A 23461-nucleotide genomic window follows, 5' to 3' on the forward strand; every position below is an offset into this window, starting at 1 on the left:
TCTAGTATAATAAGAACACTATCCACACAGAACAATTAGGCAATTAATGAGATAGTATCCTGATTTGCTCTTAAATTTGGGGACTGTGAGCACTATTTGACAAATTTATTCAACGGCTCAAACTAAACCAGCATTACTTGAAGCATGGTGCGTGGTCTGATACCAATCTTCAAACTGTTACTGATCTACCACAAAAGTACAGAAATTGAGAATAAGCATTTAAAAACATGTAGAAGAAAAGTTGACAAAATAATTTTTTGCTTGATGAATCTAATAATAAAAAAAATTTTTTAAACACACAGAGCAAAAGTTAACACAATAATTTTATGCTTGATGAATCTGATAATAGAAAAAATGAGACTATTTTATATGTGTCTGGTTGGGTCTTTTTAAATTCATTTTCCTAGTAATTTGTTTGTATTGCATTTTACAAAAACAATAGTCTGTAACAAGTTGGAAATTAAAAAAGAAAAAAAAAAAGAAGACTGGTTCTTCACCAAAGACAGTTTGAGAAGCACGGATTTAAGCAACACAAAAACAGTAATATTTTTAATCCATAACAAGATTTAAAGACATTTCTCACAGACCTTCTTAGTGCAGTTTTTAGACCATTATATATGTTCAGTTAATGAATGGCATTCTATACAACGCAAATCATAAAAAAAATCAATTTTCCATGACAGTTTCAGAGTTTCTCTTAAATGTTACTCAGCTTGAACAAAGTATCATCAAATGCAATACCTCCTCCCATTTGTGCAGATAACAGCAGCTAACTGAAGACCTGTCTGTAATGAGGTAACTCTTTCAAGTTCCTATGGAAAGATTAGGTGTAGGTTACTGTTTGAGGCATTTTATTTTTCTTTCTTATTGGTATGGTTCTCTAACAAAAACTTTAGTGGGCTTCAAAGAAAAGCCTGCTTGGAAAACAAAGTAGCAACAAAAATATCTGAACTTGAACATTGTTGGTATATTTTCCCACAAAATTATTTTAAATAACCACTTTCAATTGATTTTCACAATGGCATGTGACAAAATATTTAGGCAGTATTGTTTATAAGGAAATCTAGACCCAACCTCTTTAGATGGGCGTAAATAAATACTAATAATATATCCGTTTAAATGTTTCTATCCAACAGAACTTCATGAGGTAATCAAGGATATGACAAATATGATTTGTTTGCTAAGGTGCTTTGACAATGAATGTCTTCATTTGAACACTGTTAAGATATTTCAATGGATTTTGAAGTCTCTTATTTTCGATGAAAGGGCAGATTCAGCTAGACAGTTCCAATTTTATCATATTTTAAAGGCAGACTGAGCAGTCATTATTAATGATCTATGAGTTACAAAGTGCACTGAAGCAATTTTCATTGGCTCTTCAACTTAGGAAAACCAAATAGATTACTTTAGAATCAAATATAAAAACTCTTCCACTTCTTGCAGTTTGGTAAATTCCCCAAATGACAGAAAAAAAACATACATATACACAACCCAAATAGAGTTAATATGCTGCTATAAACTATAGACAAAAGAATAAATTAAAATATTTCAAGTTCCAAGTATAAGTCACTCAAACATTTTTAATATTTTACTATTAAAAATAACAAATGTTATCCTACCTTTACATAAGCAGGCTGTTTTTCAAGGATTAAATCTGCTACTTTTTTAGAGACCTATAAGAACATGCAATCAAACAAAGGAAATAAAAGAAAAAGCCTCATGCTTCCTATTACACTTTACATTTAAAATTTTAGCAAGAATATTCCATAGGTCTTCCTAATAACTTCTACAGCAAATACTGGCATGCATTGGCCACGTACATTTCTTTGGCTATGAAATTAGTACAAGAGGTATAGCATGTAGCACAGTACTTGGTCCTTAATAGAAACTCAATATGTGGTCATTATTATTGTTAATAACATGAGTATCTGCTTTAACTAACATGCACAAAAGTATAACCATTTTTAAGGGTACAGGATTTGCTTTAAAAAAGATAGACTTGTTAAGATAAATAAATGTTTAATCTACTGAATTTATGGAAATTCTATCTGGGAAACAGAACACCCTTTAAATCCTTTGTACCGCGTAAGAAAACAGACAGCAGTTTGGTCCACTACTTCTGAAAAACAGGAAGCGTGTTTTCTGGAGCGCTATGAAGATACCTAAGGTTTCTTGGTCAGTTCCATGAAAAACGGTAACGTATGCGAGTTAGAATTATAATGATTTTGAACATGAGGCTCTTATTTCACAATTTCAGGGGCCCCTGTAGGACTACACTACAGAGGTACCACATCCAGCATGAAGCATGGCACACCAATGGTATTTAGTGAATATCTGCTCAAGAAACACAACTGTATCCCCTTCCCCAAGCCAACTGAGAACAAAGCACTACACATACATTCAAAGATTGCGTTAATTCTTTCATGTTTTCTTAATCTGCTCTGAATTTGTATAGATTTGTATAGACATGAATGTGTATAGATGTACACAGACAGAAACCCACCTAATTTTACCAAATTGGGGATTGTTATCACTTTATTTGGGTCATTGCTTTTTTTTTGAGTTATGGGTTTTTCATTTGTTTGTTTTAAATAGACCATGTAGTTATTGTTAGTCTACACTGTGCTAGGCAGTGTACTGACTGCTTTTCCTACATTATCTCAATTAGTACTTACGACAATCTACTGAAATGTGTTACATGCTTCATTTTCCCGATGAGTAATCTTAAACATAGCAGTAACTCACCCACAGTTAGTAAGCTGCAAGGTCAGGATTCAAGGCCAGGTTGATTAAATTCCAAAGGCCACTGTGCTACACGGCCCTTGTGGTGGGGTTCATCCCCAAAAGAATACTACCACATAAAGTACAGAGATGGAGGAGTACATATTTAAATATGCTGAAACCAGGAGAAGGCAAAAGGTGCCACCATCCACTGAACTCTAATTCTCCAAAAACAACAACATATTTTTACCACACAACCCTCTAGTGCTCAAGGCCCTTCCCCACACCAATGCTGCTACCCCCGGGAGATCCAAGCACCCACTGAGACATCTGGGTGTAACACTAAAGAAAGAGAAGTATATCCTCCTTTATTTGTTAGATGTATTATTAAAGATCATACCTTAAATTAAAATGACTAAATTTATTACAATTGCTCTTTCAGTATTAAAAAATTAACAAGACCACTTACTACCATTACTTAATCTTCTACAGTACAGTCTGAGTTTTATAAAAGGAATTCAGCTTAACACAAGGAAAATACAAAATCACAGAATTTTACAGCATTAGAGAAAATGCAGGCCCAACCTAACCCATTACTTCACAGATGAAACAAGAGATTTAGCAAGGTTAAGTGACTTGCCCAACATCACACAATTAAATAGTGACAGCAATTCAGATTTGATGAATCTTAACCCTGTAATCTCTTTGGATCTATTTCAACTAGAAGTGGGAGCCTTTATTCTGAGATAAGAAAGCTCCATCATAAAACTATGGGTAGGAAAGTCACGCATGCATGACAAGGAGTAATCTAAAAAGGTACTTAGTAATCTGAAAAAAAAGTTCAAAATTCTTTGATCACGTTTAGGATTCCAGAGAAAGAACTCCAAGTTCTAGAAGCACATCTATCAAGGTAATGTGAGGGAAACTGAATAGACAATAAATTTGAATAAGTATAAATGTATCATTTGAGTCAAAGTCATGTTAAATAACATTTGTTTAAAATGTTAGTATATTAGTTAAACAATAAAACCTGCAAACGTTACACCTCTCTGTTGTGTTTCATTTACAGTTTTGTCAGAAATGTGTTTTTTACTTACTGCAGCTTGCTGTTGTTTTAATTTGTCTCTGTACTCCTCTAATTCTTGCAAATTGAGAACAGGAGGGAGCTTCTAAAAAAAAAAAAATCCATAAATAAACAGTAAAAAATCAATTGTTTAATTTGGTTTCATTTACCTGCACACCTGACTTAGGAACTACAACCTGCACATACAAAACGGTGTCACATCCCACTCCTCCCATCCTCCCCACCTCCCCACTAGACTCCAGACACAAAAGCCTGTATCTCTGTTACCCAACCCCCTGGTACTCAAGTTCCATCCCTCACCCAGCCCTGCTATCTCCACTGATGCCACCTCCAAACTCCTGGAATCCCCACTACCACCGGGACTCCGGCCCGAGCTGGGAAACACTGCTTCCACAACCTGCAACAGGAGAATGTGAGAAAGTCCTAACCCTTATCCCCCACTCTACCAGCAACCATATATCCCTACTCATCCAGGACAGAACTCAAAACATACTTCCCCTCTGAAATACTATGAATGGTAACTAAGCACTACAGTGTGATAGTGACAGCTGTTGGAGTACATTCTGGATTATACATACTCTGGAGGATAGTATGGAAACTAACAAAAATGCATTCCATTGTGTAGATGGGAAACTCCCAAGTTAGACTTCAAGTCTCAGTCAACTGATGATGAAATTTCAGAATACGCTGGGTACTAACTCTGCATGTACTGCAATATGAAGTACGTATGCATACTGCAATTGGTTTCATCTAAAACACGAATTTTACTATTCTTTTTTTGAAGTTCTTATAAATGTAAAATGCCAATGTTACAAAGAATTATGATATTAAGCTGCATGAGCTGCTTGTAAATTTTGGAGATTAATCGTTTGTCAGTTGCTTCGTTTGCAAATATTTTCTCCAATTCTGAGGGTTGTCTTTTCATCTTGTTTATGGTTTCCTTTGCTGTGCAAAAGCTTTGAAGTTTCATTAGGTCCCATTCGTTTATTTTTGCTTTTACTTCCATTTCTCTAGGAGGTGGGTCAGAAAGGATCTTGCTGTGATTTATGTCATAGAGTGTTCTGCCTATGTTTTCCTCTAACAGTTTAATAGTGTCTGGCCTTACATTTAGGTATTTAATCCATTTTGAGTTTATTTTTGTGTATGGTGTTAGGGAGTGTTCTAATTTCATTCTTTTTATGTGTAGCTGTCCAGTTTTCCCAGCACCATTTATTGAAGAGGCTGTCTTTTCTCCATTGTATATTCTTGCCTCCTTTATCAAAGACAATGTGACCATACGTGTGTGGGTTTATCTCTGGGCTTTCTATCCTGTTCCACTTATCTATATTTCTGTTTTTGTGCCAGTACCATACTATCTTGATTACTGTACCTTTGTAGTATAGTCTGAAGTCATACGCCCCAGCAATCCCACTACGGGGCATATACCCTGAGAAAACCATAATTCAAAAAGTGACATGTTGGGCTTCCCTGGTGGTGCAGTGGTTGAGAATCTGCCTGCTAAAGCAGGGGACATGGGTTTGAGCCCTGGTCTGGGAGGATCCCACATGCCGCAGAGCAACTAGGCCCGTGAGCCACAACTACTGAGCCTGCGCATATGGAGCCTGTGCTCCACAACGAGAGGCCGCGACAGTGAGAGGCCCGTGCACCACAATGCAGAGTGGCCCCCACTTGCCACAACTAGAGAAAGCCCTCGCACAGAAACAAAGACCCAACACAGCAAAAATAAATAAATAAATTTTTAAAATGACATGTACCACAATGTTCATTGCAGCACTATTTACAATAGCCAGGACATGGAAGCAACCTAAGTGTCCATCAACAGATGAATGGATAAAGAAGTTGTGGCACATATATATAATGGAATATTACTCAGCCATAAAAAGAAATGAAATTGAGTTATTTGTAGTGAGGTGGATGGACCTAGAGTCTGTCGTACAGAGTGAAATCAGAAAGAGAAAAACAAATACTGTATACGAACACATATATATGGAATCTAAAAAAAAAAAAGGTTCTAAAGAACCTAAGGGCAGGACAGGAATAAAGACACAGACGTAGAGAATAGACTTAAGGACACAGGGAGGGGGAAGGGTAAGCTGGGACGCAGTGAGAGAGTGGCACTGACATATATACACTATCACATGTAAAACAGATAGCTAGTGGGAAGCAGCCGCATAGCACAGGTAGATCAGCTCTGTGCTTTGTGACCACCTAGAGGGGTGGGATAGGGAGGATGGGAGGGAGACGCAAGAGGGAGGGGATACGGGGATTTATGTATAGATGATTCACTTTGTTATACGGCAGAAACTAACACAACATTGTAAAGCAATTATACTCCAAAACAGATGTTAAAAAAATAAATTAAAAAAAAAATTAAGGCATGGGGTATTTATTATGACTAAACAATTATGTAAATATACTTTCATGATCAAAAGTCTCAGAGCTTTCCCTGGGCTTCCTTGGTGGCACAGTGGTTGAGAGTCCGCCTGCCGATGCAGGGGACATGGGTTCATGCCCCGGTCCGGGAAGATCCCGCATGCCGCAGAGCAGCTGGGCCCGTGAGCCATGGCCACTGAGCCTGCGCGTCCGGAGCCTGTGCTCCACAACAGGAGAGGCCACAGCAGTGAGAGGCCCGCGTACCGCAAAAAAAAAAGGTCTCAGAGCTTTCCCAAACATATTTAGCCAACATAAAATAAGACAGAGACAGCATACTAACATATTGTGTGATAACAGTTAAAAACCAAAAATACAAAAATGTTTCCTGGACCAATATTCTATAGCTGCACTTAATTTTTCATTTTTAAAAATACTCTCATCTTTAAACAATGCTGATAGTTTAGTCACAGTATGGTCATCATAGACCAGTCCTGGTATCAAAAAACTACAATGCCCCTAAAAGGCATTCATATCTCACTCACAAATTCAGTCACTGAACAAAATAGGCTTTAGATAGGTTAATGAATTTTTTTTTACCTCCAGCTCATATTTAACAATATCAAATGAGTCCGTAGAAAAATACACTTGTTCGATACTATTAATTAGTTCTTGTTCAGCTTGAGGATCACTAGGTTGTTCTCGAAGTTCTCGGAATTCCTCCTTTAAGGGAAAGGAAACCACAATTATAGTACTTGTAACTGTTATAATTCTATCTGCATGGAAATAAATAATCATCTGTCTTAACACCGACAATTCTCCCAGGAAACATTCTGACCAAAGAAACAAACTAATAGAAAACAGGAAAGTTCATGGAAAATTAGTAAACAGCCGAACACTAAAAACTAGCCAGTTTGAAGATTTAGATTTTATTTTCAATTCCTTGCATGCCAACTAGTAGCTGAGAGAATTTAGATGCTTAACAAAAGGAAAAAACAAAGAGACTACCTAATATCTATCATATATACATATCACATATATATACGTTTTCATCATCTAACAATGTTCTAAATCTCTCTCACCACAGATAACCAGCGTACATCTCAATGACTTTCAGGTCACAATTAGTACTGGAACCCTGAAGAGCAGAAATCCTTCTGCTGAAAATCTCACTGCTTGGCTAAGAAATACTGGTTCCAGAAACGGTTCAAGATTAGTTCTGTAATTTTATGTCTAGAAAAGGTTCACAAGTTTAGCTCTGTAATTCCATGAGGCTTCCTTCAAGGTGTACTGATACTACAATTAATGAACTGATTATGAACCTAAAGCTCTGAGTCTGATAAAATGCTTGCTTTCTAATGATAAGAGTATAGGGCTTCTATGGATTTATACAACAAAAAAAGAGCTTAACAGACAAATCCCTACCCCTAATGTCAGCATCCTTATCCTATGCAAGTTCACTGCATAATTGGATAAACCTTCAGTTAACTGGAAAATTTCAATAACTCAGATACCCACTCTCTGACACACTCAATCAAGACATTATTATAGACATATAATTTAGTCATTGTTTTTTTATTAAAATTAATCTCAAATACACTTAAGTACACAAAAAGAAACTAGTATTGGGACATCCCTGGTGGCACAGTGGTTAAGAATCCGCCTGCTAATGCAGGGGACACGGGTTCAAGCCCTGGTCCGGGAAGATCCCACATGCTGGGGAGCAACTAAGTCTGTGTGCCACAACTACTGAGCCTGCGCTCTAGAGCCCACGAGCCGCAACTACTGAAACGCGCGTGCCCTAGCACTCGTGCTCTGCAACAAGAGAAGCCACCGCAATGAGAAGCCCGCACATCTCAATGAAGAGTAGCCCCCGCTCGCCACAAATAGAGAAAGCCTGTGCACAGCAATGACTCAACACAGCCAAAAAAAATAAGTAAATTTTTTGAAAAAGAAACTAGTATTTAAAATCATTTTACAGTCAAAATACTTAACAAAAATTCTTAATGAATCATCACTAATTACACAAAAATTATATGGTTAATTTGAGGACAATATTTTCCAAATAGAGATACTCTAGATTATTTTATTGCAGGGCTAGTTTTCATTTATAAAAAAGAGCCTAGCTTATATATCTTTTAGATTTTAATTTATATTTTAAATTGATAAAATTATTACTATAAATTCCTCTTAGTATATTCAAGCTAAAAGAAAATATGAGAGCAATAAATCTGAAACTTAAGAGAATACTTAACTGTTTACATTTAAAATTCCAATAAATTGAAAAGAGAAGGCAAAGTCATAAAAACTAAACCTGCAGAATTAAAAGTGCATGAAAAAGAAAATGCCTCTTTGGTACCAAAACTCAACTTATAAGAATACACTGACAAAAAAAAAAAAAAGTTAAAGACAGTCATCACTGATTTAGCATGCAATTATATACTATGAGTATACTAAGAAATCCAGCATCCTAACAGTGGAGCTGTATTTCGGTGGGGATTTATCTACAACCCACTAATCTGTGTAGCACCTTGGACAATGGCACTGAAGAGGTTTAACAGACATGGGTTAAACCCACATCATTTGTGGAAGGGTTCCCAACTAGTTTGCCTATCCACAGGCAACCTCCCTGCATCCAGTGGAAACCTGAATCGACAGTGAGACATGAAATAGAAAGAGATGAGAAATTCCTGGCAATCTCTCCCTGAAGGGTCATAGGCATTTGAAATACCAGCTTCAGATGCTGCAAGCTGAGGGAAGGAATAAAGCCCAAGTGAGGATATAGCAATGTTGCCTCCCCCTAGTAATTCCATAGCACCACCAGCAAATAAATGTACTTGGTACTACTCACAAAAAAATTGAAGATTACAAAAATTGCTAAGAATGAAAACCATCAGATATGAAACAAGCCAGGAATTCAAATAGACTGCAATGAATGAGCACTTTCATCTCAAATGTGTAAAAGCCAATGGGATGTAACTACATGCTGTTCTCCCTACACAACCTAATTGATTGTTCTAAAGGTAAAGACACTTGGGTTTTAGCTGCAACTCTGTTATTAACCTTGGACAATTTACTTAGTCTCTTCATGCCTAGTTTTTTTTCACCTGTAAAGGACATACATACATACACACACACTCAAAACGACAGTGAAACAAATATCCAAAGTTATTAAAAATGTCAAAGGGAAAGCACGATTTCATTTATAAATATTTCACAAGTGCACGTTTCACAAGTGTGATGAATCTGTAAAAAAGAGTACAATCTGTATATGCATATAAAAAGGTCAAACGCCACTCCTTCCTAGAGAACTAAGCAATTATATCACAGAGAGCAGACAAACTCATATAATTTCAAAGAAGTGACATGTAACACTTGACACTCTAAGTAACCTGGACTAAGGAGAGAGATAAAACCAAGAAAGGCAGAAAAAGAAACATAGCACACAAAGCAGAATTCAAAAACAAAAACAAATGCCCAACACCATATCCCTATAAAATACCCTCTCCTTTCAGACAACTTAGTGCTCCTGTGTGAAAACATACATCTGAACTCAGACAAACTCTATTCTGCCTAGAATCCCAATCACCGTGTTCCTGTTAATCCCACTGCACTGGCTGTCTGTAAGATTCGGCTGCTACCCAATCATTCTCTAAACGTTTCATCGCTGTTAGTGCTGACAGCTCGATCAGATTACACACTTCTTGAGAACTGAGGTTTCTCCTTATTCTCCATCATTATGTTCCAAAGTGCCAAGGCACAATGTAGATAAAAATCATGACTCAAACTAAAATTAATTTACACAGTGAACTGTATAAAAAAAGGAATAAATGAACAAAAGGAAAGGAAGAGACAACATGTTCTTGTTTTGATACTCAAAATTTTCCACAAACTCTTAAGGAAAGGCTTCTTTCTTCTAACTAGAAATAACAATAAATGTAAAATGATTTTAGGGATATTTTATGCATGTAAATTAGAAAAAACAAAAACAGCTAGATAGCATATTCTTAAAACAATTACTCCATAATTTTGCCATTATATAAACTGGTTTTCTAGGATTGGAGATGTACAAAAATACATAATTCTTCATGTAAAAGAGAACCAGTTTTGCAAGCCAATATAAATGTATGAGGCAAAATTTTACAAAAACAAAATGAACAAAAGATATCCTACAAAAAAATTTTAAAGGCACAATCAAGGGAACAGAATAACAAATGAAACTCCTTATACCGTATTAAAATATGTAATGCTTTTAAAAGTTACCAAGAAGATTAGATGCTTTAACGATGTTTGGTAATAAAATATTTCAGTCTTACGGACTGATATTATATTAATAAAATTTTTTAAAGAATTGTTATAGTAAAGTTCATGATACATAGTAACTAATAAATGCATATTATAATTAATAATAGTGCTATAAATGCTCTACAGACTTTGAAAATCCAAAAATAATATGTCAACAACTACAGACCATCAAATGTGCCACAACTTGCCTGCTGATGGTAGGTAATCAACTACACCTAAAGAGTACATGAACATCACCCCAGAATTAAAGCTGGAGAAAAACTACAATTAAGTAATGAGTTTAATTGTAAAGGAGATAAAAACAAAAGTACAAATGTCAAAAAAGAACAAATCAAACCTCTCTCCCATACTATCATCAGGAAATAACCTGCCTATTGTCAAAGCTCTAGTATTATCTTTCCCGGTCAAGTCATATATTTTAATTTAACAATTTCTTTTAAAATTCCCACTATGTAAAAATTCTCTGTACTAGGTCGTACAGAAACAAAGATGAGTAAAATACAAATCTTCCCACAAATAGCTGCTGAAGTAATAGGAGGGGGTTAGACAAATAAACAATGACGATGCAGGGCAGAACATAAAGGAAATACAAACAAAATGAAGGGCATCAAAGGATAGTGAGCTCACATCTGATGGAAGAGGCGGCATTTAGAGAATATGAGAAAAGGTAAAATTTCAAATATTAGAAATTGGGGGAATAAGGTTACAAAATATAAAGCAAAGCAAAAGTAAAAACAGTGGAGTGGGAAAGCATACAACAGATTAAGGAATAGAGAGGATGGTTTCCCGCAGGGCAGAAAAATGTCATGGGGGAGAGATGTTTTTAAAATTCAACACACTTTTATATATACTAAAACCATATTTTTCCTTTATTAAAAATATCTTAACACATATCACTGTGCCAGATACTGTAACCAAAAAGTAAGCATAAACATTAAATATTTTCTTAACATAATAAACCAAGCAGGAATATTTTAGGAAAACTGGCAGATAACGAAGAAGTCATTCAATACTCTAGAGGCTGTCTTTTCCAGCAGTCACAATACACTATAAGGTTGCATATAACACATACTACCTATCCTATTCTTCTATTTTGATCATCTCCAAGATAAAGCTACGTGAACATACATATAAAAATGCATATCGTAAATGTAACTTTATGAAAAATAAAGAAAAACAATCATAATAAACATTTAAGCCAACATCTTTGATTGTAGCCGAGCTATTTTTCCTCTCAACGTAACAACAAAAGGTTATATGAGAACTGGGGATTCAACTCTATAAAACAATTAGAGCCCTAAACTGTAAGGTGTTATAAAACATTTCCAATATATTTATGGTTTCTAAAGAAACCAGGCTATAATTTTACAAAGCTATTTCCCACCTAAGAGTTCACCTCTTAAGGGAATGCATTCATGTTTAGGAGGGAAAAGAAAGACTGCAAATTTTATATTTAATGACTACTTTCAAATTACCCAAAATACCACACTAATTAAAAACATCAATCCAAGCTCAGAATTTCAATCCTATTCACTTTTATAAATGTAAAAAGTTAGTTGTGACGGCTTAACAGTTCTCCTTAATATTATTCAATTCAATATTCTCTTTGAAAGGGAATTTCATTTTTAAACCCACAGAACAGCCTGGAAACTTATCATCTGCAGTAGTAAGTTTTTATTCGAACAAAAAGATGAATGCAAAAATCTTCATTTCACAGGTCAGGTTTCAAAACCCCGAAGAAAATGCATAGTAGAATAAAAAAAATGCAAACCAACTTCCATCTCTGTACTTAGCTTATTAGACCATAGTTCACATTATATACCGGAATAAATGCAGAATTCATTGTGTTGGGAGGGAGAAAGGAAGGGAGTAAAGGAAGAAAGTTTGCTCTTATGAAGCATGAATTTGGGTTTGCCAAGACAAAAGCTTTATTTTTCTGTTTGCATTTTTCATCAGTCAACAAAAATAGCTATTCTAAAAACAGAAACCATAGTCTTACCAAAGTTAACATCACATTAGAGCTCTAATTGAGAGCAAAATATGTTTATCTATCAAAAACTACACAGAGCTTAAAGAACAAAGGCATGAAGTTTTCAATATGCAATCAGTATGATAAAAATCATAAATCACTGAACAAAAACAGGTTTTCTGTTTCCAAATGAAATAGGATTCAAGATCACAAACACCCTAAAACTATACATATACCACGTACGTTTATAATGAACTGGCAGATGTCTGATTATGTGGGGAAATGGCACATTTCCTTAAAATCCCACTAGAACAATAATAATCCATCAAAGCAGCCGTTTCATCAGTTTGTGTGTGTTTTAAATAAAACAGAACTTTTCAAGCCAACCCTGTTTTTCTTCAGGCTCTCAGTGCCATCTAGTGGAATATTACTAGGGTTACAATTTAAAAGGAGGTTTCAGCAAAATGGTTTACAGATTTTTATAAAAGGTTACTAAAGTGGCATTATTTTAATCCAGCTTTATACTTAAGTGATAAAAATAATGTATTTTAATCCTTTCTTCAAAATAACAACATTCCAAATATACACATATTTGCTTTTAAAGAAACAGATCTTGAAGGAAAACTGATTTTATTCATGGAAATGTACTGAATTACTAACACATACTAAAAATCACAGAACTGGAAAGCAAAACTTTCATATTTGATACTCTGCCAAATATTTTTATTTACTTCTCTTATTCAATAGTTATGCTATTTTAACAAGTATTTTCCTAAATTTATTTCTATGAAAAAGAAAACATTAAAGATAATAGCTTTGGAGACATCAAATATATAAATTTTTTTAAAAGCTATCTTTAAAAATTTCTCAACTTCAGTGAAAAATATCAAGCTATTTGCCACACGCCTGTCTAGCTAAAGCTGAAGAAAAGACACATAAGCTGAAGCACAGACAGAAAAGTCCACTGTATAAGTCTTAATTTACGGTTTTCTGGTTTTTTAGTTTTCAAACACCTCATCAGACCTTTCCTTAAAAGAAGAAATACTATCTATTTTGAGAAAAGACATCACAGCACCTTCAATCCCAGTGTTTAATGACTCCAGTCTTTCCAATTCCTACACCTTCTACATCCAATAAAATTCTCAGTCCTAAATTCTACTTTTAAAATGTCTCTCAAATTTAACCCTTCTCCATTTCCTAAACCTCATACTCTTTATCTTCTTAATTAGTATCCTGGTCTAGGATTGCCACTCAAATACCTATCTGTACCCTAGTTATCTTTCTAAAACAAATTAATCACCAACTCTAGAAGACCCCGCACTCACGTCTACCTACCCCTAATCCTCTCCTAGCTGTGCTACCACTGTGCATACCTTAGTATAGATCTCTACTATACTCCTCTGCAATCATCTATTTTTGCTTGTCTCTCCTACTCAGGTTCAGGTAGGAAGAGAGTCTTGTACCTCTTTGCAACTTCAAAATTTAGTAACAGCCTGGCTCAATAAATGATTGCCAAATGCACTGCGTAAATGATCTTTTATGATTTGCTACGAAAGAAGGGTTAAGAATATCAAAGCATCTGAAGCCAAGAGAAGCATAATTTCATTAATGGTTAAAAAGAACACAGTTAAATATTTTTAGCCATGAATGCCTAAGAAAAAGTCTAAATGATTCTGCAGATCCATGGTTAGAGTCCCTCTTGGTACCACCTGCAGAAGACACCTGTCTTAAATGAAACATAATCCTAAATTGAAATTTAGTGATTTATCCCAATCACTACAGCTAAAAAAGTCTCCTAGTCATAAATTTCAACACTAATCCTGTCTAAATCAGATAGCAATAGACTCATCAGTTTATTCTTTTGACTGTATTTTTGTCTTCTCTCTCCTACAAATATTACAATAAAGATAGTATAAAATATCAGAGCTAAAACGGCTCTTAAATATCATCTAGTTTGGGCTTCCCTGGTGGCGCAGTGGCTGAGAGTCCGCCTGCCGATGCAGGGAACACGGGTTCGTGCCCTGGTCCGGGAGGATCCCACGTGCCGCGGAGCGGCTGGGCCTGTGAGCCGTGGCCGCTGAGCCTGCGCGTCCGGAGCCTGTGCTCCGCAACGGGAGAGGCCACAACAGTGAGAGGCCCACGTACCGCAAAAATATATATATCATCTAGTTTAATCACATGTTTTCACAGAGGAGCACGCTGGGGCACAAAGCTATTAAAATGACTTCCCTTTAATAAGCTGAATGTTTAAGTCAATACTTGAACCTAGCTCTCTTGGCTCTTATTCCAGCACTTTCCTCATGTTTTGGTAAAGTTCTGAAAATAAAGCTCTGTAATTAGTGTGGTTTTAGGATTCTTTTCACGGATTCTAAGAAGTCGGTCAAATCCATTTATCTTACTTCACAGAAGTATTCTAAAAGCTAGAAAACACTCTGCCCAAACTCCCAGAATATTATATAATAGAAATGCTACAGAGTAGGTAGGTACTCAATAAATATTTATGGAATAAATTAAGTACACAAACAAAAATACTTATATCTAGACAAATATATTTTCAGGTTTTGACTGCAACAGCTATTTCTTTTGTCTCCTCACCCTATATTTTTCTTTGATGAAGAAAATCAAAGGCATAGTTAAGCCAATCATGCAAGAGTAAACGTAGCTGAATCCTATTTGTATTTACAAGTCAATAAAGTCAAGGCCTTAAGAAACAAAACAACCAACCAAAAAAACCCCTTATCTTTAAAGAATATCAGAAGGCAGTATTTCAGTAAAAATTCATAAACAATATTCATATTAGTACTTTTTTTCAGGTTTACGATATGTAAACATTATAGAAGCACTGTGGGAAGTTTACTTAAGATGTTTACTTAAGTTTTACTTAAGATATAGATTTATAAGGTTCTGATACTTTTATTTTTTAATCGGGATTCAACAAATCCTCTCAAACACAGTCCCAATAAGTTCTATAACTACCTACCATGTGGCTATTACAATTATTATATAACAAATGTTGGTCTTCTTCATAATTCTGTAACCAATTAAATTATCTAAAAATCTTTCACATAATTCAAACAATATACATTTTCTTAAATGGATAACAAGTTTAGTCAGTAAATACAATACAGATTAATTTCTTATATCCTTACCTCTGCATGAAAAGCCCATTAATTTGAAAACAACAGAATCCATTTATCAGGAATGAAATTTTAGGTCATCACTAACTCTTCATTATACTTTTTCCCACAAAAATTGTCAATAAAACTTACAAAATTTTATCTAGAACGGCTCCTGTATTCCTGTTCTTTCTCCTCATCGCGTCCTCAGCTTGGCCGATGGTTCCCAAACATGGCTCCACACTGGAATCAGCTGGGGATATTTAAACGCTACCGACGCCTGGCTCCACCCCCCACGCCATGATTTAATTGGACTGGGGTACGGCCTGGGTACCGGTGATTCTAATGTACAGCAAAGTTTGGGCACCATTGACCTTGGCTCTGAACTATTTAAGCTAAGATTTTTTTAATCTGCTCGAAAGTTTCCTTTCCTATAGCAAATTCTGAAAAGAATCCTTTTTTTTTTTTACTTTCTGTACTATTTACTCCACCAAAATTCCAATTTTCCAATATATGGATTATTATTTGACTCACATCTCCTCTTAAAATAGGATATAGTGTCATCTTATCTCTAAAATGCAGAAATTGTACCAGATGATTTCTAAGGTTTCTTCCCACTCAGAATTTATATAGTTCTCAAGAAAAAAAAAATCAATAGTACTTTCTGGATTATCAAGCTCACCTGACTCCCTTCTTCAGTTCTCCTTAACTACCCTCCTTTTCCTAATGAGTCGAACCACATGAAATTTGCCAATATTAGACCATTTCTAATCTAAAACAGCCATTTCATATGCTCCATCTTAATATTTCCCTCCTACTTATCCTTTATACAAGAACCTTTTAATGTAACACCCAAGCTAAACTTTCTTTCTTGAAAACCCCAATGAAATCTCAATTCCTTGTTAAAACTTAGAAAAATATGATGACAAGAACAGGAAAAAGAAATGGGTCCATTCCTGAAGACGAAAGATGCCTTTTTTTAAATGTTCTACCTATACTTGAGAGATAGAGCTATTAAATAAATTAATGTTTAAAAGCTTCTCTATACAAGTATTTACACTGAACACTTAAACAGTGTAAATTGATTTTTTGTTTGTTTTTTACTTTTCCCACTGGAATATCAGGGGAATCCAAGCTAAAATAATGCTTTTTTTAAATTGAGGTATAATTGAGGTACAACAATATATTAGTTTCAGGTGTACAAAATAATCATTTGATATTTGCATATGTTGCAAAATGATCACCACAATAGGTCTAGTTAACACCTGTAACACCATAAACAGTTACAGAATTTTTAGAGAAAATTAAATTTATATGTATGACCTAACTATAAAGTAACATCTAAATTGTGAAACACAGCATTATGTTTCAGCATCCAAGTTATAATAAGCTATGCTGTGTAAGGAATTTCTGAACGTGAGCCTTCTTAATTCTTAGTTTCACTACTGACTGTGAACTTCAACCACATCAAACTTAATCTACTGACTGGAGCTTTGCCACTCTCCAGACCCAGCAATTCAATTTCTCAAAACCACCCAGAGTAGCTCACCCAGCAGTACTTGAAATGCTTCCAGAGAGAGCACAGAGAGAATAGACACAAAAAACTCATAAGGCTTTCTTAGTGTAAGGCTAAATTTAAGCTGAGGGCATTGATGCTAATTTTACCATTAGCTGTTTTACAGTTTAACTCAATTAGCTTCTTAGTGTCAATCAGCCCACTGCCCTAGGCTTAATCATCACCTGAACCATTTACACTTGCTGACCCTGTGATTCCAGACTGGCCTCTCTAGCCAGAGCCCATCATCTTAAAAGTATACACTGCTATACATATACACGTATCTATTCTTTTTCAAATTCTCTTCCCATTTACGTTATTACAGAATATTGAGTAGAATTCCCTGTGCATTAATCAACTATACTCCAATATAAAATAAAATTTTTTAAAAACTTAAAAAATAAAAAATCTTTTTTGTTTTTTAAATAAAGAGTATACACGGCTGATCACTGATGGGGAGAGGGTGCGGAGTCAATTAGAAGACTATGTAATGAGATCATTATAAATTCTCTACCTACCGCTACTGGGAAAACATCACGGACTCATGGTTTAAAGACAACAGAAAGTTCCTATGCAATACATTCATGTATTTTTTAAAGAGGCTCACATCAATTTTACTCTGGTTCTGAAACATCTAATGCAATCCACTTCAAGGCATGTTCATAATGCCTGATAATCATTTCTTTAAGTCAAAGAAATATAGGGAATTATCTGTCAATTAGGATTTATGGTTCTCTCTCCCAATTTTATCACATCCAACAGTCTTTTCTAAAATTATATAAAACTTTTCAAAATGCCTCTTTATAGCTTCTGAGCCATTTCATGCAAAAGCGTTGGTTAGAATTTTATCATATTTGTATCTGACCTAATGTAAAAGCTAAGCAGTAACTACCAAATTCACTTTAGGGGGCAAGGCACCTCAAAGAGGTGGGAAATCAGCCTCCTAAGCAGCTGACACTGAGGTGTGGTAAGAGGCCGTAGGATTGCTGATCTAGAGAAACAAGCCCTGTGTATTAAGTTGCCAGACACAGGAAACAAACAGTAGTTTCAAATATGATCCTCAAATTGAAAACCATAAGAGCAGACATTCAAAACAGGCTTTGATCTGCGATAGAGCTGCTATACATGGAGGCAGCTGGGAGTGGCGAGGCCCCGGAGAGTGAGACAGCAGGGATTTATTTATTTAACAATGGCTAATATTTCTCCTGAGGGGAAGCCAGCTAGCTTTCAAATGACACCTATTAAATTTGTAGACTGCGAAGTTCACATGAATTATCAGGGGATTAAAATCCAAGATATCTACAATTTAGCATAAGCTGTGCTTTAGCTACTTACTCAAAAATCTCTGCTCCAGGGACTTCCCTGGTGGCGCAGTGGTTAAGAAGCCACCTGCCAATGCAGGGGACACAGGTTTGAGCCCTGGTCCAGAAAGATCCCACACGCCACGGAGCAACTAAGCCCGTGAGCCACAACTACTGAGCCCGTGCCACAACTACTGAAACCCACGGACCTAGAGCCCATGCTCTGCAACAAGACAGGCCACCTTAATGAGAAGCCGGTACACCGCAACAAAAAGGAGCCCCCACTTGCTGCAACTAGAGAAAGCCCGCACGCAGCAACAAAGACCCAATGCAGCCAAAAGTAAATAAATAAATTTATAAAATGAAAAGAAAAATCTCTGCTCCATAACAAAAACATAATTTACTATGATTTTTGGCTCAGTGTTACAGCATAAAAAGTAAGCCATTTCATTTTATTTATCCAAGTTACAGCAGATGAATCAATAAGTGTCATTTATAGATATATAACTGCTTTCAGGCAAAGAATTTGATACAATAATAAACTCTAAATTTATCAATTTCGCATTTTCTGCTTCACTATAATGAATCATACTGCATCCCAATGAGTAATGAAAGCAAAAACAAGCCCCAAGCCTACTGTATTATAAAACTTTACCTAGCTCATCATAACAACCATCTGCCTGTGGGAAGGAAAAGCTTCTGTGAATCAATTATCCAAAGGCAACAATATTTTCTTAAGGAAGTGAAAAGTCACGCTCACTCGTGTAGATCAATACCTTTCCAGGGACCCGGAGACTCTCAATGGCACCAACATCACTGAGGCTCTCTGGGGGACTTTTCAGACCCTTAAAAAAAAAAATAACATAAAGGGAATTTTAATTGTGCTGCAGAACTGTAACATGATAGAATGTACTTATTGAAATAGAAATCACCATTTTAAAAAGAAATTTTCCTGCTTTAAAATAGATAGAACATATGTTTCTAAAACAACTGTCACAACACATATAGTACTATACTACTATTAAATCAAGTAAAGATTTACTTTCGGAAATTTAAAATAAAATTACTATATGGCACCTTTATACCTAACGGTTGAAGTCTAACTTAACCATGATTCAAAAACAACAAAAAGAAACTTGGGTGGCAAAAAGCATTCTATAAAAGCACTTATCTATTAATCATGACCAAATGCACGTGGTAAAAAGGCCCAAGCATTATGACCCACAGATATAATATACCAACTGACTGAGCTAACCAAAGATTTTTAAATAATGATAATTGCCTAGTTAATACATAAGTAATCTCTAGATTTTATCATTTCTCACCAATGCACCCAATTTATACTACGTAATTGAGACTTAAATCTCACATCTCACTGCTTTAGCTCTTTATAGAAAGTACCTGGTACTTTCTATATTCACATCAAATGAGGGATTCTGAAAGTCTCATTTGTACCAGGGAAAGTTATCAAGACAGAAAGAAGTCAGCCATTTAAATTTTCTTTAAAAGCCTCTTTTTAACATAGTCTATCCAAAGCAGACACCTAAATTCCCTGTAATATTAGTCTATAAGCAAAATTAGCTGGTACATGAACTTGAGGAGAGATTTACTCTACTGTCAAGTTTCTGTCCTTTAGATACTCTATATTGGCTTTTTGGTGTCCTTGGTAACCAAAATACATGTTATGTTTAGGTTGATTATTTGGGTCTTAGAGTAGAACTTGCTCATTTTAAAATTATAGGTGTGTATTTTCTCTTCCCTATTATAAAATACCACCAGACATAGCTACAATTTTTTATGACAAGGTGCTCTAACCTCATCCCCAATCTTCCATTATCCCCGGAATACCGCCCTTCTTTGTCTCTCTCTCTCTCTCATTCTCTCTCATTCTCTCTCTCTCTCTCTCTCTCTCTCTCTCTCTCTCTCTCTCACACTCACACACACACACACACACACACACACACACACACACACACACACACCACCCTCTAAAGAAACCAAACCAATACTCCACTTTCAGAACTCCTCTATGAAGTTTTCCTAAATCTTACGTTTCAAAGAAACATCATTTCTCAGTAATGCTCATGGATCATCTCCATCAACATTACCCAGGGAAGTTTTTAAACATAAAACTTCCACATAAAACTTCTAGGTCCCACCACAGAGCTAATAAATAGGTATTTCTAGATTAGGACCAGGAGTTGCATTTTAACAAGCAACCTGGATGAATACTATAATCTCTAATGTTTTAGAAACCCCACTAGACATTTCCCAACACCTCTGCCAAAGTAGTGAAGTTTTAAATATTAAATATATATCTCTCTCAGACCCAAGAGAAGGGAAAGACCAAGTCCTCTATTGGCCTTTATAGCCCAGGAGCTAGCACAGTTCCAGGAACAGAGTAAGCACCAAAGAAATTAGTAAATTATTTGGAGTCTTAGGCTCCAATCTCTAATTAGACCATCGTTCCCATGGGAATATGCAACTGACTTTAAAATGAAGTTTCTAGGGAAGTCTGCAGGAATAAGAAAAGCATACTGAGGCTAAAAGTCTTACAATGAGTGAGAAAATAAAAGTACAAAACTACTCTTGGGTGTTTGTTCTTCCTTGTCCCAATTACTCACCAAGAGTCATCACAAGGGCATAGCACCAAAAGTGGTAAAGAAGGCAAGGTTGGGTTATGGAAATAAACTTCTCTATACATTATATACACACACTTATATACATTCAAACATATACACATACATGAGAGTAAAACTTCATAATTTGATTCAAAATCACGATGACCCCTGAAATACCTTTTAAAAAAATAATTGCCATGACTTTTAAACAAACATTTTAAAAAGTATAGATTTGTTTAACCACTCTAATAAATTCTTGAAGGAATATATCAGGTGTAATTTTCTCTTTCCCCAGAGTTACTCAGTAAAGAAAACAATGCCTAAAACAAGTAAACAAGTGGTATATACCAATATCTAGAAAAAGGCCTTGCCTCCAAATTAGTTACCACACATGATAATTTGCTACTAATACATGACAACTTCCCACCAAATGTACAAAATAAAAGTAATAAAAATTGGAAACCCTATGTACATGTTAGGAAGCAGGGGATTCACAGAATGTCTTCTGCAGACAACCTGCCTGTCGTCTTAGTCTAATGATGGTGACAGTAACTCACGGGCTGTTATAAGGGATAAAGGAGATAACATATATGAGAGGCCAAAAATGGTGTCTTGTACATGGTAAGCACTCTTCAGGTGCTGACCATTATTCTGAATGTCACAGAGAAATACTTTTTTTATCTTATCAAAACAGAAATAAAGAATTAAGTAAATGTCTCAAAGCACAATATGACTCACCTGTATTTTAGGATTACAGATCCTCAACCCTTTGATTAGGAATTTTATAGATTTCTACTAACAAATATAAAGCCAGCATTTTTATTTTATCTTTGCCTCTTTAAAGCAGGAAGTCATGGTTATAAGTACAGTACTCTGCCTTTATTAAATTAAAACTTTCACTATAATCATTAACCATTATTTGATTTTCTTTTGTATTTGATTTTTGTTTTCATAATTTCCCCAGTTTAAATTTATATAAAATCCATCATAAATAATACCTGTCTCTGCAACTTTATTTCTTTGCCCAAATCAGATTACACTTCAGACTACTTCTGTTTTGTCCCTATGAGTACTCAATTTCCATTTATGAGACCAGCAACTTACATCCCAATGATCAAAAGGAGCCTGTGAGATGATTTGTGATTCCTTTTCTTTTCAGAAAAAGTTTCAGCAAAACTCAACAGAGTGTTTATATGCAGCCCTCAGTTTCTCTCAAACCCACCCTAATCAGGCTTTCCCCCTCACCACTCCACAGAAGCGCTGTTGTCAGGTCACCGACGACCTTATTGCTGCTCAGTCCAAAGGCTCATTCTTATTCTCACCTTCCACGGCCCATCTGTAGCACTTAACACAGCTGATCACTCCCTCTTCTTGTAAATTCTTTACGTGGCTTCCAGGACCCACTCGATTTGGATGTTCTCTATCCAACAAATATTTATTGAGCATCTGCTACAGGGCAGGTGCTCTTCGAGTTGCAGCAGACTGCTCACTTCACTGGCTGCTCCTTCTCAATCCGCCTTCCTAGATCCACCTCTTCTCCCGACCTTGAAACACTGAATCCTCAAAAGCTCCAACTGTGGACTCGTTTTATTTCTACAATCACTCCATTGGTGATCTTAGTCAATTTGTATACCCTCTTTATTCTCATAACTCCTAAATTTTTATCTATACCCTGAATTTCTCCTCAGAAATTCAGGCTTTTAGCCAACTGCCTATTTTCTTTCTCCAAATATCCAAGAGGCTTTGAAATGAACAAGTCTTAAAACTTTCTCCCTTCCTTCAATCTGTTCCTCTCTCAGCCTTACCCACCTCACTAAATGGCAATTCCAGTCTTCCAATTGCTGGGGCCAAACCATTTGGAGTCAACCTTGAAGCTTCTCTTTCTCTCACAGCCCAAATCCAATCTATTAAGAAATCCTGTCAACTCCACATTTACGATACATCCACAATCTGACCTCTTCTCAACACGTCCACCACTTAGCACCCTGAGTGAGGTCCATACCGTATCTCACTTGGATTACTGCATTAGCATCCTTATTGGTCTCCCTGGCCTTGCTATGGGTGAGGAGAAAAGTAGAGGAGATGAGATGAGGATGAGGGTCTATGTGATCAGGCTTCCTGCCCTCAGCTCTCTGACCTCATCTCCTACTACTTCTCTCCTCACTCACTTCACTCCACCCACACCGCCCTTTGCTGCTCCTCAAACATGCTCCTGCCTCAAGGCTTCCGCATCTGCTTTTCCTTCCACCCAGAATGCTCCTTCCCAGACATCCTCAGAGTTTACTCCCTCACCTCCTTCAGGTTTTTACTCAAATGTCACCTTCTCAGTGAGGCCTTCCATGGCCACCCTATCTAAAATTATAAATGACCCCAAATTGCCAATAACTCGCAGGATTCCCTATCCTCTATTCCTCCAAAG

At 35.9% G+C, this 23461-nt stretch overlaps 1 protein-coding gene across 2 annotated transcripts in view; it reads right to left on the minus strand.

Moving 5' to 3' along the window:
- Window positions 1-23461, minus strand: part of VPS50 (VPS50 subunit of EARP/GARPII complex) — a 140129-nt gene that overhangs the window by 114183 nt on the left and 2485 nt on the right. Inside the window, exons 2-6 of one of the 2 annotated variants that reach the window (XM_065883462.1) lie at window positions 19198-19266; window positions 6776-6898; window positions 3819-3890; window positions 1620-1673; window positions 742-812 (exon numbers count right to left, since the gene is read on the minus strand). In XM_065883462.1, the coding sequence (XP_065739534.1) occupies window positions 742-812; window positions 1620-1673; window positions 3819-3890; window positions 6776-6898; window positions 19198-19266 (389 nt within the window). Of the gene's footprint in view, window positions 1-741; window positions 813-1619; window positions 1674-3818; window positions 3891-6775; window positions 6899-12479; window positions 12492-19197; window positions 19267-23461 lie in introns of those variants that run through there. The other variant, XM_065883463.1, reaches the window with a different exon arrangement.

This window comes from Phocoena phocoena, chromosome 9, assembly GCF_963924675.1.
Source record: "Phocoena phocoena chromosome 9, mPhoPho1.1, whole genome shotgun sequence".
NCBI lineage: Eukaryota > Metazoa > Chordata > Mammalia > Artiodactyla > Phocoenidae > Phocoena > Phocoena phocoena.